Source organism: Electrona antarctica (assembly GCF_951216825.1).
Source record: "Electrona antarctica genome assembly, chromosome: 14".
NCBI lineage: Eukaryota > Metazoa > Chordata > Actinopteri > Myctophiformes > Myctophidae > Electrona > Electrona antarctica.
Window position 1 is genome coordinate 39,030,891 of NC_136795.1, and position 14,329 is coordinate 39,045,219.

The 14,329-nt window shown below is 44.5% G+C and overlaps 2 protein-coding genes across 2 annotated transcripts in view; one reads left to right on the top strand and one right to left on the bottom strand.

The window, feature by feature from the left end:
* Positions 1-348: 348 nt before the first annotated feature.
* cntnap1 (contactin associated protein 1) overlaps positions 349-14,329 on the top strand; it is a gene marked incomplete at both ends in the record, with an annotated part of 41,123 nt that continues 27,142 nt past the window's right edge. Inside the window, 5 exons of the mRNA XM_079520852.1 lie at positions 349-409; positions 7,826-7,927; positions 8,162-8,355; positions 9,197-9,350; positions 10,681-10,888. Coding sequence (XP_079376978.1) covers positions 349-409; positions 7,826-7,927; positions 8,162-8,355; positions 9,197-9,350; positions 10,681-10,888 — 719 coding nt within the window. The remainder of the gene's footprint in view (positions 410-7,825; positions 7,928-8,161; positions 8,356-9,196; positions 9,351-10,680; positions 10,889-14,329) is intronic.
* Positions 12,450-12,799, bottom strand: LOC306936979 (replication protein A 14 kDa subunit-like; the record flags this gene model as incomplete). The annotated part of the gene is made up of 1 exon (XM_079520646.1): positions 12,450-12,799. One exon carries the CDS (start codon positions 12,797-12,799, stop codon positions 12,452-12,454), a length of 348 nt encoding a protein of 115 aa, XP_079376772.1. The 3' UTR covers positions 12,450-12,451.

A 14,329-nucleotide genomic window follows, 5' to 3' on the forward strand; every position in this document is an offset into this window, starting at 1 on the left:
TCTGCAAAAAAGTTGAATAGTATTTTTGGGAAATAATAAGGTTATATTATTAGCCTATACCTTACCCAAAAGGTTGTTTAACAAAAAGATAAAGAATTTAATAAAGCTAAAGTGCGCGCTCTCGCCGAAGCGCAGCATCAGCACCACCAACCAGCAAGTGATGCGCGTTCCCGCCCCGGCAGAGGCTGCCCGAGATCCCGGGAAGAGTACTTGGAACTGCGCGAGTTAAAGTTGGTGAAGGCGAGGGGGTGTGAACTGGAGGATGCTATACCGCACCCGGTGGAGGGAGAACAATCAACGATCCATCTAATTAACATATAGCGGAGAAAACGTCTCCTAAAGTGAAGGATGAATTGCAAAGTATTGAGCATAAGCCTTTTATTTTTGGGGTTTCAACATTGCTCATCACGTAAGTCCTGTGAAACAGCAATTATTCATCTCTTTATCGTTTGATATTGTCATATTGACTGTTGTTGCCTAAGCAGATGTATAGAAATTAAGGCCTGGTCAGCATATGGGCTATATTGTTTTGGATATATATATGTGTGTTTTAATTTTTACCATAAAGTTATTTTGTTAAATGAATTAACAAGGAGGTGAAAATAACCCTGGAGGGCAAAATGCAGGTGCTTGAAGGGCAGCAGGCAGCACATGCTAAACACATTGGTTTTAGAATTACGGTTTAAGTGCCCGTGTTGTCGCGTACACATAATTCCGCTAAAAAAAGCATTGTTTTCTGACACGAAAGTGTATCCGATAACTATAAAGAACAAATGTAGACGGGTTGAGGCTGAGCTCAACGCGCGCACGCAGGGCTGATCATGATCGCATCGCACTGTTCTGGGCTGTCTGCATTGCGGTGCTTTCTAGCGCCAGCAAGCAAGTTTCTGCAGCATAATATGACTCGCATCCGCTGTGCTGTGGCTCAAAGTCTTGTTGCTTTGACATAAAACATGACCATCTGCCGCAGCACGGGGATTGTTGGGAATGTTGGAACGCGCTGTGGATATTTTCAAAGTAGGAACAGAGAGAGGGAGAAGGGCTAACCTGTCCTGCATGCTGTCGCGCGTGTGGGACCACCCCACTGCAGTACTTTTGGCAGACCGAGTGTGCTGTACAGTGCAGCACGCACCTGTCCACAAATAGATTCGTGGTATAGCCTACACATGACGGAGCAGAAAAATACCCGAGTCATCATGATCAATGTAAACGCTGTAGAGAGGTGTGGCAGTGTTTGCATCAAAAAAATGTCAAATGGATTTTTCTTTTAGAACGGCGTTTGCATAGCCCATGTATGCTATTAATATGCTTAATCATATCACTAAGCCCTGTGCCAGACGTCAAAGCCAGGTGGAAGACCTTCCTTATAATTGATTATAGGCAGCCAATACTGTGCCATGCATGACTCATTAGCTTTACAAATTACATCAGCTGGACAAGCATGCGTGACATCACTAAGGCCTATAGTGTTTAAGGTGCATTGATTAGAGCTGATTAGTGATTACTTACAGCCGACAGGGCACCTAATAACAAAGGTGATTTCTCAAGGGCAATAAAGAAGATGAATATTCCCAGTCCTTTTTTTTCCACCCTTACCAAAAACTGAACTTTTACACACCTCTTTCTCTGCTCACATGGAGCTGGGGTTCATCACAGCAGAGCTAAACAGTAATGTGGTTATAGTGACATCATAGCTACCAGACTGTGTATTTGGTTAGTGTGATAACCAAATACCCAGTCTGGTAGCTCAAAGCCTTATCACTGATTTGACACACTGTTTGAGACTAGGTGGTGGTGACAAATTTACTTTAGGCAATGATTTGTAACTTACTTTAGGCCATATGTCACACCCTACATTATGTTTTGTAAATGCTATCTAATTTAGCACTTGAAATGCCCATGAAATGCTCCCTATTATATAATATGGTTCATTATAATGGTGGCGTGTAGCCTACTGTAGGATATGCAGGTCTCTAAGTATCAGTGCCAGTAGCCAGTGCCCCATTAAAGGGCCCAAGGCCAGCCCATTTGTAAATGTGCTGTGTAAACGGGGCACAGTGGAGCTGTGCCAAATTAAAATGGAGCTTTCAGGACAGGTCCCAGAGTGAATGTATGGTGTGCAGTTTTCTCTCTCTCTCTGTGTGTGTGTGTGTGTGTGTGTGTGTGTGTGTGTGTGTGTGTGTGTGTGTGTGTGTGTGTGTGTGTGTGTGTGTGTGTGTGTGTGTGTGCGCGCGTGCGTGCGTGCGTGCGTGCGTGCGTGCGTGCGTGCGTGCGTGCGTGCGTGCGCGCGCGTGCGCAGCGTGCACAAACATGCATATATGGTATGTTCTTAATAATGAATACTGTACAGGCGGAAGTTGCATATGATTTCAACTGTTCTTTCTCTCTCGCCCTCTGTTTATGCAGTCCTCTCACTTCTCTCCTTTATCTGCTCACTTCCTGCCATAACTTGCGTGTGCGTGAGTGTGTGTGTGTGTGTGTGTGTGTGTGTGTGTGTGTGTGTGTGTGTGTGTGTGTGTGTGTGTGTGTGTGTGTGTGTGCACGTGTGCGACTGTGCAGTGTGCACGCATGCGTGCTTGTTTGTCATTGTCACTGTGTGAGACTCTGAGGCAAATAGGCAGGTCTATGTGAGGGGAATTGATATGATGTGAAGGAGGGACGAGATGCTGCACGTGGAAACCTCACTATTCTATTCTGAAATCTGTACTTTGTTGTACGACAGACCATACATTACACATTAGACAGAAGACTGAGCACTGAACCAGGGCTCATCAATGTGTCCGTACACGGACAATTTTGTCCGTGCATGGCAAAGACTAGCTCTGATCCATATCTCTAATGGCGTTGCCGTTGCTATGTTACTGATAACCACTCAACTCTGAGCCCCCCAGGTACTTTTTGGCCAAAAAGGGATTTGTTTTCCACCGGGAAAAAATACTTTGTTACTCCACTGCGCCCTCTACCGATATTGCCAAGAGAAAACCTTTATAGAGAATATTTTTCCTCCAGTGAAAAAAAATCCCTTTCTGGCCAAAAAGTACGTCTGGTGGCCCGGTGGGGGGCTCAGGGTGCTTCCACTAAGGAAAGTAGGCTTTCTAATGACACAACACGCCTTTGTATTGGTGAGTAGCAAAAACATTATTTTGATTTACGCTAAAGACGAGAGGCTGGTCTGCATTTATGCGAGCCCCGGAAGTCATCGGTAACATAGCTCTAAATGCAACGGCATTAGAGCTATGGACCAGAGCTAGGCAAAGACTTGGTCTTATCCGTTTTTGTGGTCCTATCCTTTTTACACACCATTATAATTCTGATGATAAGACCCAATTACTGAATGTCAAGTCTCCATGTTTTCTTCAGAATATGTATGACACTTATTTACTATGACACTACGGCACATTAGTATTATGTGTCAGTGGCGTGCACAGATAGACACTAGGGGGTGCTAGAGCACCCCCTGCCCTTTTGGCAATGTGCCCTTTTGAAAAAAAAAAGAAAAAAAAACTTTTTTCTTTCTTTTTTTTGATTTTTCAAAAATAGCAGACCTACAAGTTCATAGCGCGCCACTCGGTGGCGCGCTATGAGCTTGTAGATCTGCTATTTTTCAATAGCTAAAGCATAACATAATGCTAACACCAAAAGGGGTTCCCGCCCAAAATGGATTAAGGCAACCGGCCGGTTCCACGCACTGCACAAGGTGCCCTTTTTTAACTTGAGCACCTGCCCCTCTAAATGTCTGTGCACGCCACTGTTATGCGTGTCTTAGGTACCAGGTCTTATGACTTAACTTAAGACCTGGAGGCGTGGTCAATGCTCTTTGGCCACTCAGAATAGCCAAATGGCATTGATCACGCCTCCAGGTCCTAAGTTAAGTAATAAGACCTGGTACTTAAGACACGCATAATACTGCCCCTAGGAGTCCAACTAGTACTAGTGGTTCTCAAATGTTTTATTTAACTCTGAGAGTATACAAATGGAACCAAATGGACCCATAGGGTCCATTTGAACACTCTCAGAGTTACATACATCTTATGGCCATTCAGGGCTAGCTCTGTATGTCTGTGGCAATAATGGAATTTTGGAGAAAAATAATTCCACCACAAGCCGGCATTGCAATGACCCCTGACTGAACCTCTAGAGACGTGTGCCCGTGGTAAGATGTTTTGCACACCTTGCTGGTGGCACCCAGACACTCCCTTCTGGAACGCCCGACTTCACATGAATAATTCAAAACAAACCTCGCAGGCTGATTGCCTGTAGGGTGAATTAAATGTGGTTCTGTGTCGTGTAGAGCCGGCTCTGTGCATACAGGGTACACACCAACAAACGTGTTCGCCGGGATGAGACAGCCAACACTACAGTGTTCCCATAATGATGAGTCAGCAAGACTGGCTCTACGGCTATTCACACTTCACAGCCCCACCATTTCCCAGAGCCCCTTAATGATGTATGGAAGATGAGCTAGCACTGTTATGCAGATGGAGAGAGGGAGAGAGAGAGAGAGAGAGAGAGAGAGAGAGAGAGAGAGGGAGAGGGAGAGGGAGAGGGAGAGAGGGAGGGGAGAGGCGGGGGGGGGACATAGAATGTTCTAATGTTTTAAGCTTCAGGTAACTACTGTAGTCTGTGAAGTGTGACATGATAGACAACGCCTACTTGAAATGTCTATTATAGTGTGTTGAGAGAGATACAGTAGCTAGAGGGCGAGTGAGAGAGAGCTTGAGAGCTTGAAAGATTGAGAGAGAGAGAGAGAGAGAGAGAGAGAGAGAGAGAGAGAGAGAGAGAGAAGGCAGATGAGAGCAAGGAAATGAGGAGTGGATGATCAAGACAATGACTGGGAATGAAGGAGGGAGGGGAGAGAGAGAGAGTAGGCAGATGAGAGCAAGGGAATGAGGAGTGGATGATTTGGTGAAGAGACAATGACTGGGAATGGAGGAGAGAGAGAGAGAGAGAGAGAGAGAGAGAGAGAGAGAGAGAGAGAGAGAGAGAGAGAGAGAGAGAGAGAGAGAGAGAGAGATGTTGGATCATTGGATGGGAGGGGAACAGCATGTGACGATGTTAGCATGAGGCAGAACTGCGCAAAGACATGAGTGGCCTCAGTTAACCCGACGCCGTTGGGGTGGGACGAGCTGCAGGATGCTGCCGTTTAAATTCCTCTCAGTCCCGGTCCTGCTCACAAGAAGCACTTTAATAAACCTTGAGCCGATAACTGGAAATGTAATTTCCTTGGCCCATTACTGCAATACTAGGCTTGAAATGGAACTCCCCACTCAGATACATGACGCAGCACACATGTGCCCCCTTCGTGATCCACTGCAGGAAAGCAGGAAATCCCTGCATGGTAAAATGTGGATCGTCAGTGGAAAGCCCATTTTTACATTCGCAGAGTTAAATTGAGCTAGTCTCCGTGCCTTTAGCGTGTACAGGACAGACGTGGACATTTATAGAGGCAACCTTCACATGGATCAAGGCATCCAGAGACACCGAGTGAAGGTGACATTACCCTGGCTCAGCGTGATGCCGATGCGTCCACTTCAGTGCACTGTACATGCCCTTGCACGAAGGGCGACAGAACTCAAGAACTCATCTTATGATGACGAGATTTCATACTAAGCGAGGCGGACATGGCAATGAATTCAGAAATTGTGCTTTTCATGCACAATACAGAGTAGGAATCCCTCGTCGTGTGCAGGGGCGTTATAAATAAAGGATCAGTACAGCTGGCCCGATTCATTCATAAATTCTTCCTGGTATAGCATATCTCCTGTAGTCTAGAAAGCTGCACTGCATCCTCGGCCTCACTTTCAGTCCATCTGCAGCCTGCGTTGCCAACTCGTTTCCTGCCAGCAGGAGGGTAGCAGCTTTCAGTGAGCATTGTGATTGCGGGAACAGAGAAGGATGTGCCACAGCCCCTACTCTGCCATGATAAACAACCACAGATGCACGAGTAGCTAGCTGGGGCAAGTCAAGTAGTGTCAGCTTATTTTAAAGCACATTTTAAAAGAAATATAATGTTGACCAAAGAGCAGTACAATGAAGACAAGTCAAATCGGTAAAAACTTCCAGGGAGTTCCAGACCCACAGGAACGCACCCAGGGTGCCGGCCCGATTCCAGCGATCAGCCCCGTCCGAAACGATTGAGAAATGACAGAGCTCACACATACCCACCCAGCCAGGCAGGGACCGAACACACATACTCACTTAAGGAAGTGGTTTGCACCACTTAAAAAGAAAAGAAAAACGGTGTATGAAGATGAGATGCAAGTGTTGATTGATGTGAAAGACTTTATGCAAGCTGTAAACGGAGCTATTCTCACCTCTCTACCTGGATCTATAACAAAGTTCACACAGAAACATAAGATTTAAAAAATATTACAATTTGCCACCACAAAAATACTCTGGAACACATGTTTTTTCTTCTCTGTCCTGTCTAGTCACTGTAAACCACAGCTTAATGCAGCTCATTGCTTTTATATAATACCATTAGGGTTATTATATATAGACAGTGTTATCCTGCAGCTCTAAATCGAGACATTGGACATTTATGTGTGGCAATGACAAAAAGAAGATTAGGATTAGAATTACAGTCAATTGTAATTGCAGCCGGTGGGAGAATGGGCCCGAGCAGATGGCTGGTGATGGTGTGATGTGATTTATTCTCTTCTCTATCAGTTCAATAAGCATACATAGGATAAGACTGTATACCGTTTTATTTCCCACACATCAGCAGAACAACAACGGCGGCAAACAGACAGAGATAGTATATACACAATTACACAAAAGCTCTGTATGGTCTTGTTCACGTCAAGAAGCTCAACATACAGGCCCATTTTGTGTACTCGTTGTGGTAAGGAAGGAAATGGGCTGTGATGCATTTACTTGATACAGTCATTTATATCCAAGACATCAGTAATGGCGTAAGACCGCTTCCACTGCATTGCAGCTGATCTCTCCCTCCCCACCAAAGTAGAAATGAAGTCATTAAGATAGATTATGTGATATATCTCCTGACTGAGGCGTGGGTTTAAGATTGTTAGTCCTTAGGATTAATAGTCACTGGTCGACCTCCTCAAACTTGTATAAGCATTAGGAACTTATATAAGCATCACTGTGGAAGGTGAATCTCAGAGTGCTCAAGTAGAACATTTAACACACCCCTAGGAGTAATAGATGCTTTTGCCTCTCTTCTAAACTGATTGCCATACTGTTGATAGTTAATACTGTATACACGTTACCTTGGTGGTGGAAAAAAGTACTCACATTACGTTACTTAAGTAAAAGTAATCAATACTGCAATATATAACTACTCCGTTACAAGTAAAAGTTAAGTATTAGCATGACAATGTACTTAAAGTACCAAAAGTAGAAAGTACTCATTATGCAGAATGTCCTTTCAATCATTTGAAAATAGCAGATCTACAAGCTCACAATGCATCACATCGCGATGCATTGTGAGCTTGTAGATTGGCTATTTTCAAATGGCCGGAATGTATATAGGGCTGAAGTGGGTGTCAAAATCAGGCATAATCAAAATCTACAAGTAACTAGTAACTAACATTTGCCTCTGAGATGTAATGGAGTAGAGGTAAAAGTATTGGAAATTGGAAATACTCAAGTAAAGTACAAATGCTCAAAATTGTACCCAAGTACAGTACGTAGTTACTTTCCAGCACTGCTTATCAAATGAGAAAGCTGTACCAGGCATTGTTTCTCAGACATGTATCTCGTCAAAACAGTGAAAAGAAATTGTGTTCTGTATTCTCAGAATTCCTGTGTGTATTGACTCACTCCTCTCTTCTCTCTCTATGGTTGTTGCTAAAAGTTGAAGAAAGATGTGTTGAGCCCCTGGTTTCTGGGCTCTATTCCAACTCCTTCCTGGCATCCTCCAGATATAACTTCCTGTATTCTGCCAACTTTGCCAAACTTTACGGTAAGTCCATTTTCATATTACAAAATGCATAGTGGATGTTCAGCACTCGGACAGCGTTGGTAAAGGAAACACTATAGACACTATTAAGCCGTGAATGTCCCCCTACCCAGATGATCCTTAACCTCACCAAAACAAACTGTGTGTGTGTGTGTGTGTGTGTGTGTGTGTGTGTGTGTGTGTGTGTGTGTGTGTGTGTGTGTGTGTGTGTGTGTGTGTGTGCACGCTCATCTCCAGGGAGCAGTGGTTGGTCGCCATCCCTCAGCGACAGGCAGCCATGGCTCCAGATAGACCTGAAGAGGAAGTACAGGCTGGTGGCCATCGCCACCCAGGGCACCTTCAACTCCTTCGACTGGGTCTCCAAGTACACGCTGCTGTATGGAGACCGGCCCGACGCCTGGACGCCCTACGTCATGAAGGGGGGCAACTCGGTGGGTTCTTCCGCAAAGGGAGAGCAGAGTTTCGGACCGTACAGACGTAAACAAAGATAGGGGGGCGGCCATAGCTGAGTGGTTATAGTGAGCCTGCCTGGGGAACCAGAGCCCCTGGTTGTCCCAGGTACGATTCCAGGCCAGGCCAGCAATGTGTCGATGTGTGTCCCTGAGCAAGACTCTTAACCCCTACTTGCTCCCCGAGCGCCGTAGAATCCAATGGCTGCTCACTGCTCCTTAGTTGTTAAAATTGGTGGGTAAAATTCATTAGGTGTAATAATGTGACAAAAACACCCCAAAGGAGTGGGGACTATTCTATTTCTATTCTAATCGGGGCAGCGGTGGCTCAGGGGTAGAGTTTCCGGATGGTAACCACAAGGTCGCCAGTTCGAACCCGGGCTCCCCCAGAGTTAGTATCGAAGTGTCCTTGAGCAAGACACTGAACCCCTAATTGCTCCTGATGTGCTGGTTGGTACCTTGCATGGTTTCCGCCGCCATCAGTGTATGAATGTGTGTGTGAATGGGTGAATGTAATGCACAATCTATGTAAAGCGCCTTGGATAAAGGTGCTATATAAATGCACCATTTACCAATCTAATGAGACAGGACTTTACAACATTCATTCAGATTTCGATCCACGCCATAAAAGTGATTTTGCATGCCATTTACATTCATTGGCAATAAAGACTGGCACAACATGACAGAACACTCCGTTAGCTCTCAGCAATGCCAAGGCTAATCCCTTCGTCTGCTCATCTCCAGCTTCGTAATAAGTAACACCAAGGGATTGAGTCAGTAACGTTACGCAACCCCACCCCTCTCTCTCTCTCTGTGTGTGCAGACGATGCCTGGAAACTGGAACTACTATCAGGTGAAGAGGAATGTCTTCCACTATGCCTTCACAGCTAAACACGTTCGCCTGCTGCCTTTGGCATGGAACACCGAGAATGGAGGGAAGATTGGCGTGAGGCTTGAGCTGTTTGGCTGTCCCTATGGTAAATATGCGTGGTCACAGTGATGGGGGAATTAAACACCATGGGGACTCAGTTACTGATTCATACCAAGTGACGGTGTACTAATGTTGAATCATCTCTCTTAAGTCATATATATTACCTTCTGTTTTGCCACTGTACTATTACAATACACTTTACTTTATTAGCTTTACTATAAAACAAATGCAATAATAATTCATATTTATTTAGCCATATTTATATGGTATGTATACCTTTCACAGTGCCTATATTGTATATAGCTTTTCTCTCATTTACATATTTTTTTTTGAGAAATTACAATGCACCAACCTCGTGAGACAAATTCCTTGCACGTGCAAAAACTAATAAACAGGGCGCCGTGTGTGTGGCATTTCTGTACCTTATACGTACAAGCTAACTACACTAAAGAATAAAATCACACGAAGTGAGGGGCGCTCTTATCATCGTACATCATCATACATCCTCTTATTCCGGCCAATCACAATTTGCGTCCTCACCTTCGTCATCAATGTTTGTGTAACACTCAAAATTGTCCATTCATTGTGAATGGCATTTAATGTTTGTGAAAAAAATCTGTTATAACTTGAATAATAAAAGGTAGGGTAAATGATGTGTTTTGGATAAAACAAAAAAGTTTTTTGTTAAAAGGTTAAATCACTACATTCTGATAGTAATCATTGCTATAAACAGTAGAGTGTTTGTTATCCTTAGCTGTCTCTCCAGCTCTTTAATAAACAGAAAATACATTTTCAGGTAGGTGACAAAATGTCAGCCAATCAGGAGAAAGTAGACATTTATCAGCTTAATTCTTGTAGTGTTCCGGTTCTAATTTAGTCTGCTCAGTCATTTCTTTGTGTCATCACTTACAATTCCACTTGTTTAATCTGTATCCTGACGGAGTTCTCTATCCTCCTGATTGGATCAAATTGGTATCCTGACCTGAAAATGCATTGAGCTGGAGAGACATGGAGACTCCTGTTACTGAACAAACACTCTATAGCAAAGAGTACCATCACAATATAGAGCTTTTTAACACTTATTATAACCAAAGAAAATCCCTTACCCTATACCGGTCCTTTAAACCATAACCCCTTTTGGTGTTAGCTGTTATGCTTTAGCTATTGAAAAATAGCAGATCTACAAGCTCATAGCGCGCCACCGAGTGGCGCGCTACGAGCTTGTAGGTCTGCTATTTTTGAAAAATCGAAGAACCACTGACATAGAAACATAGCTTTTTCAGAAAACTGTCAGGATGTAGAAGACATTTTTAGAATGTGATCTCAGGTCAAAATGGGTTAATATTGAATATTGACTTTGTTATCGGTGTTCCCAGACTCGTATGTCATGCAGTGCAACGGGGACGACTCGGTGGCCTACATGTTCCCGGGGAAGCGGTCCCGCACCCTGCAGGACCACTACGCCATCAACTTCAAGACCCTGGAGCAGGACGGTCTGCTCCTGCACAGTGAAGGTGTTCAGGGAGACCTGCTTACGTTGGAACTGAAGAAAGGACGTCTCTACCTCCACATCAGCTTAGGTCAGTGAGTCAAACACCTCTTTATGTTGGAACTAAAGAAATGATGTCTCTATATCGGTTTAGGTCAGCGAGTTTCTCAACCTTAAAAAAAAAATCACACTCTTGTGAAGTGCCTGGGGGCACGGTGGGCATATACGTACTTAAAGCGAAAAGTGCATAGACTTGGCTGCCACATAACGTCACGCCACATAACAGGGGGCACACACAAAGCCAGGTGTTGGACTGGCTAGCACCCTGCCAAAACAAAAGAAAAAAAACTGTTTGGTTTGCCAAGGGTTCCCAAACTTTTCAGGCTGTGCCCCCCCCCCCCAGGCCCCACCCTGACAAGCATTTGGAATTGTAGGAGCTGAGACATACATTTTGCTTGGAGTGGCTATTTTCACAATATTTACCTCTTTCTTACGTAATATTTGGCAATGTTGTATTAAAAGGGTCTTAAGTCATTAAATTGTCGCTTTATAGATGTGCAGATACCCTGATTTGGGGAGCCCCCACGGACTCCCATTTGATACTTTTTTTTTGCTGTGGTAACAAAAACAACCCGATTATTGAGCCCCTCCTATATACAGCTTCTGTCCCCACAAAATGTCCGCAACACAAACATTAAATGCCATTGACAATAAAGGGAAAGTTACATCATCTTGTCTCCACATGTCTATTTGCCATAGACGCACGCGCGCGCACATGCACGCGCGTGCACACGCGCGTGCATGTGCAGCTGCCGTTCATTTCAGCTGATTGTCTTTGAAGTGAAAAATGCAGGCAACGAGCCATCATTAATTAACTGTGTGTGTGCCTGGTGTGTGAGAGGGGCAGAGGAGCAGGCCTGAGGCGGCAGAGGCATGAATTAGCTTGGATATCCTTTGTCTGCTGTGCCCCTCGAGGCCACCCTGTTTCTTCAGGAACAGTATTTTCTACTTTATGTTGCTGCTGTTAGTCATGGCTGCCAGTTCCCACCTGATGTTGTGTGGGAATCCTGACTGCTTCAGATTGTGCTGAATAACCGCTAGTTTGCACAACGTCTTATAAGACTAGGATTTAAGTCTAAGACGTGCAGTTCATCAGGTCTGTCCAATGATCCAAAGAGGATGATGCGATCTCCCACCATGCAACAGCACATTTTATGTGTTGAACATGGGCCATTCCCTCTGGGCTCAATTTTCTTCCAGAGGGTCTCTAGAATGAATTTCCACAGATCAGTGAAGTTCTTCCTGTTACCACCAAATATGTACAGCTCCATTGTAGGTAAAGGCAGAATGAGCCCAGTGTTTTTCTGGACGAAGCTGTGCAGAAGGTGTTCTCAGCCAGAGGTTGGTCTCTGTGTCAAACACCCTGATGACGTTGTTGCAGGCGGAGTCTCCTCCCCCAAATACAAACATATTTGTCCCGATGATGGTGGCAGAGTGGTTTGATGAAGCAAGAGGTTTACTGCCTCTGGTGTTAATTAAAGAGCAGACCATTGTGGTGGTGTTCAACTTGTACATGTCATTATAGTATACAGTCCCATAGTTGTATCCTCCATGGATAAAGGATTTCTCCATGGGTTCAGTAGGTGCTGGAGGGCATTTCAAAGGGATAATGTTGAGGGAGCGTGGATGACTTTGAGCCATTCGTTGTAGAGCTCCAGATCAAAAGCGACGCCCTTGTCCCCTCGTAGCACGGTGTACGCTGTGGCCATGATGGTTCCCTTGTTGGACACCATTCCAATCACCTCCACCACCCCGCTCAGCTCCTCTTCCAGAGGTTGGTTGAGTACGACCGCAGCGACCTTCCCTTCTCCATCCGACAGGGTGAAGGTTTTACCGGTTGGATGGACCTTCTCTACTCGTCCTATGAAAGACACAGGCTTGTTGGTGTACTGCTTCAGCATAGAGGAGTTGACCCTGGGCTTAGGAGACACATACACACTGGACATGTTGGAGATATGACGGAATGTCTAATCTCTTCTGTCAGAATTTCTCTTATAAGATGTTCTTCTATATGTCTGTGGCAGAATATGTCTTTATATGTATGTAATATTATGTCTATTGTGTCCCTTTTATGCCCATATATGGAGTTCTTAGTCAGGCATGCCCAAATATGGAGTCTATGCAGACGTCAGAATGATGTCAGAACAGGCCAGCTTCATATGGACCCTGGGCAGGGGCCCTGTCCAGAGCCCGGGCAGAGGCCTTTTTGGGGTGGTTCAGACAGACAGACAGACAGACAGACAGACAGACAGACAGACAGACAGACAGACAGACAGACAGACAGACACTTGGTGTATTTATAGATACAGTAGATAGATTAGATAGATTGATAGATATAGATAAGATGTGTGCAAATCGGCTATTTTTGTCCTACCCAAACATTCAATTCCCATTGACAATGGAGAATTTACGTCATGTGTCTGATCAAATCAGCTTAGTGTCTATTTTCGTCCTACACGAAGATTAAATTCCCATTGACAATGAATGGAGAATTTTACGTCATAGTGTCTGAGCAAATAGACATGTTATGTCATGATGATGTACAATAAGAGCGCCGCTCACTTCACACAGGTGTGATTTTGTATCTCTAGGTCCCCAATCTTTGTAAAAAAGAAAAGTCCACATTGATAATTTAACTCGGACAATGTGTACTAATGGAACTACCATAGGCTGTTTCGTATTTAGAGTGCTTTTTGTCCAGGTTAGGGAAAAACAGTAATTGAATATGGTTCAAGCTTGACTGGTCTCCTGCTGCAAGTATATCAGATTAGCCATTAAAAAGAAAAAAAAAACATGTTCAAAGATATAATACATTTTCTTACATCTGGCAATGAGTTGGCTGTGTTTGTGATTTAGAGACAGTATCTGGTCCATCAGAGGCACAGGAGAAGGACTTTAAACTCCATAATAAGATTTCAGTCTAAAGCCCGACCCTTTGGTGTGGTTTGAAGGCAGATTGAGGGACACAAAGGTTGACACAAAGCAGACTGGCCATTGCTCATCCTTGCTGTGCAGCCAAAATAGAGGAGTGCACTAGGGCCATGATGTGACATACTGTACAAAAATCACACCCGTGTGAACTGAGTGGTGTAAGGTCTTATATAGACTGATCAGCTGTGGTCTGACGTAATGTCTGACGTAATGAAATCACACCCAGGTGAACTGGGTGACCGTAGCAACCATGCTCATTTTTTGGTACGAACAGACAGACAGACAGACAGACACGTAAACTAACAAAGCCAGTCGTAGGAGTAGTTTACACCACTCAAAAACCAATAGTGCTTGGAAAGTATAAGCCTTGCCGTGGGCAGGAACCCATCTCCTGTTTCTGTAGCGTGTGGCAGCTTGACGTACAAACCCTCCAGGTTTATGGAGGGTCTCACAGCTTCCACGATAATGTTGAGAGAGTGAGATATCACACCTTAGGGGTGCATCCATCTAAACAGGGACACAATTAGACCCGGGACACTTAGTGA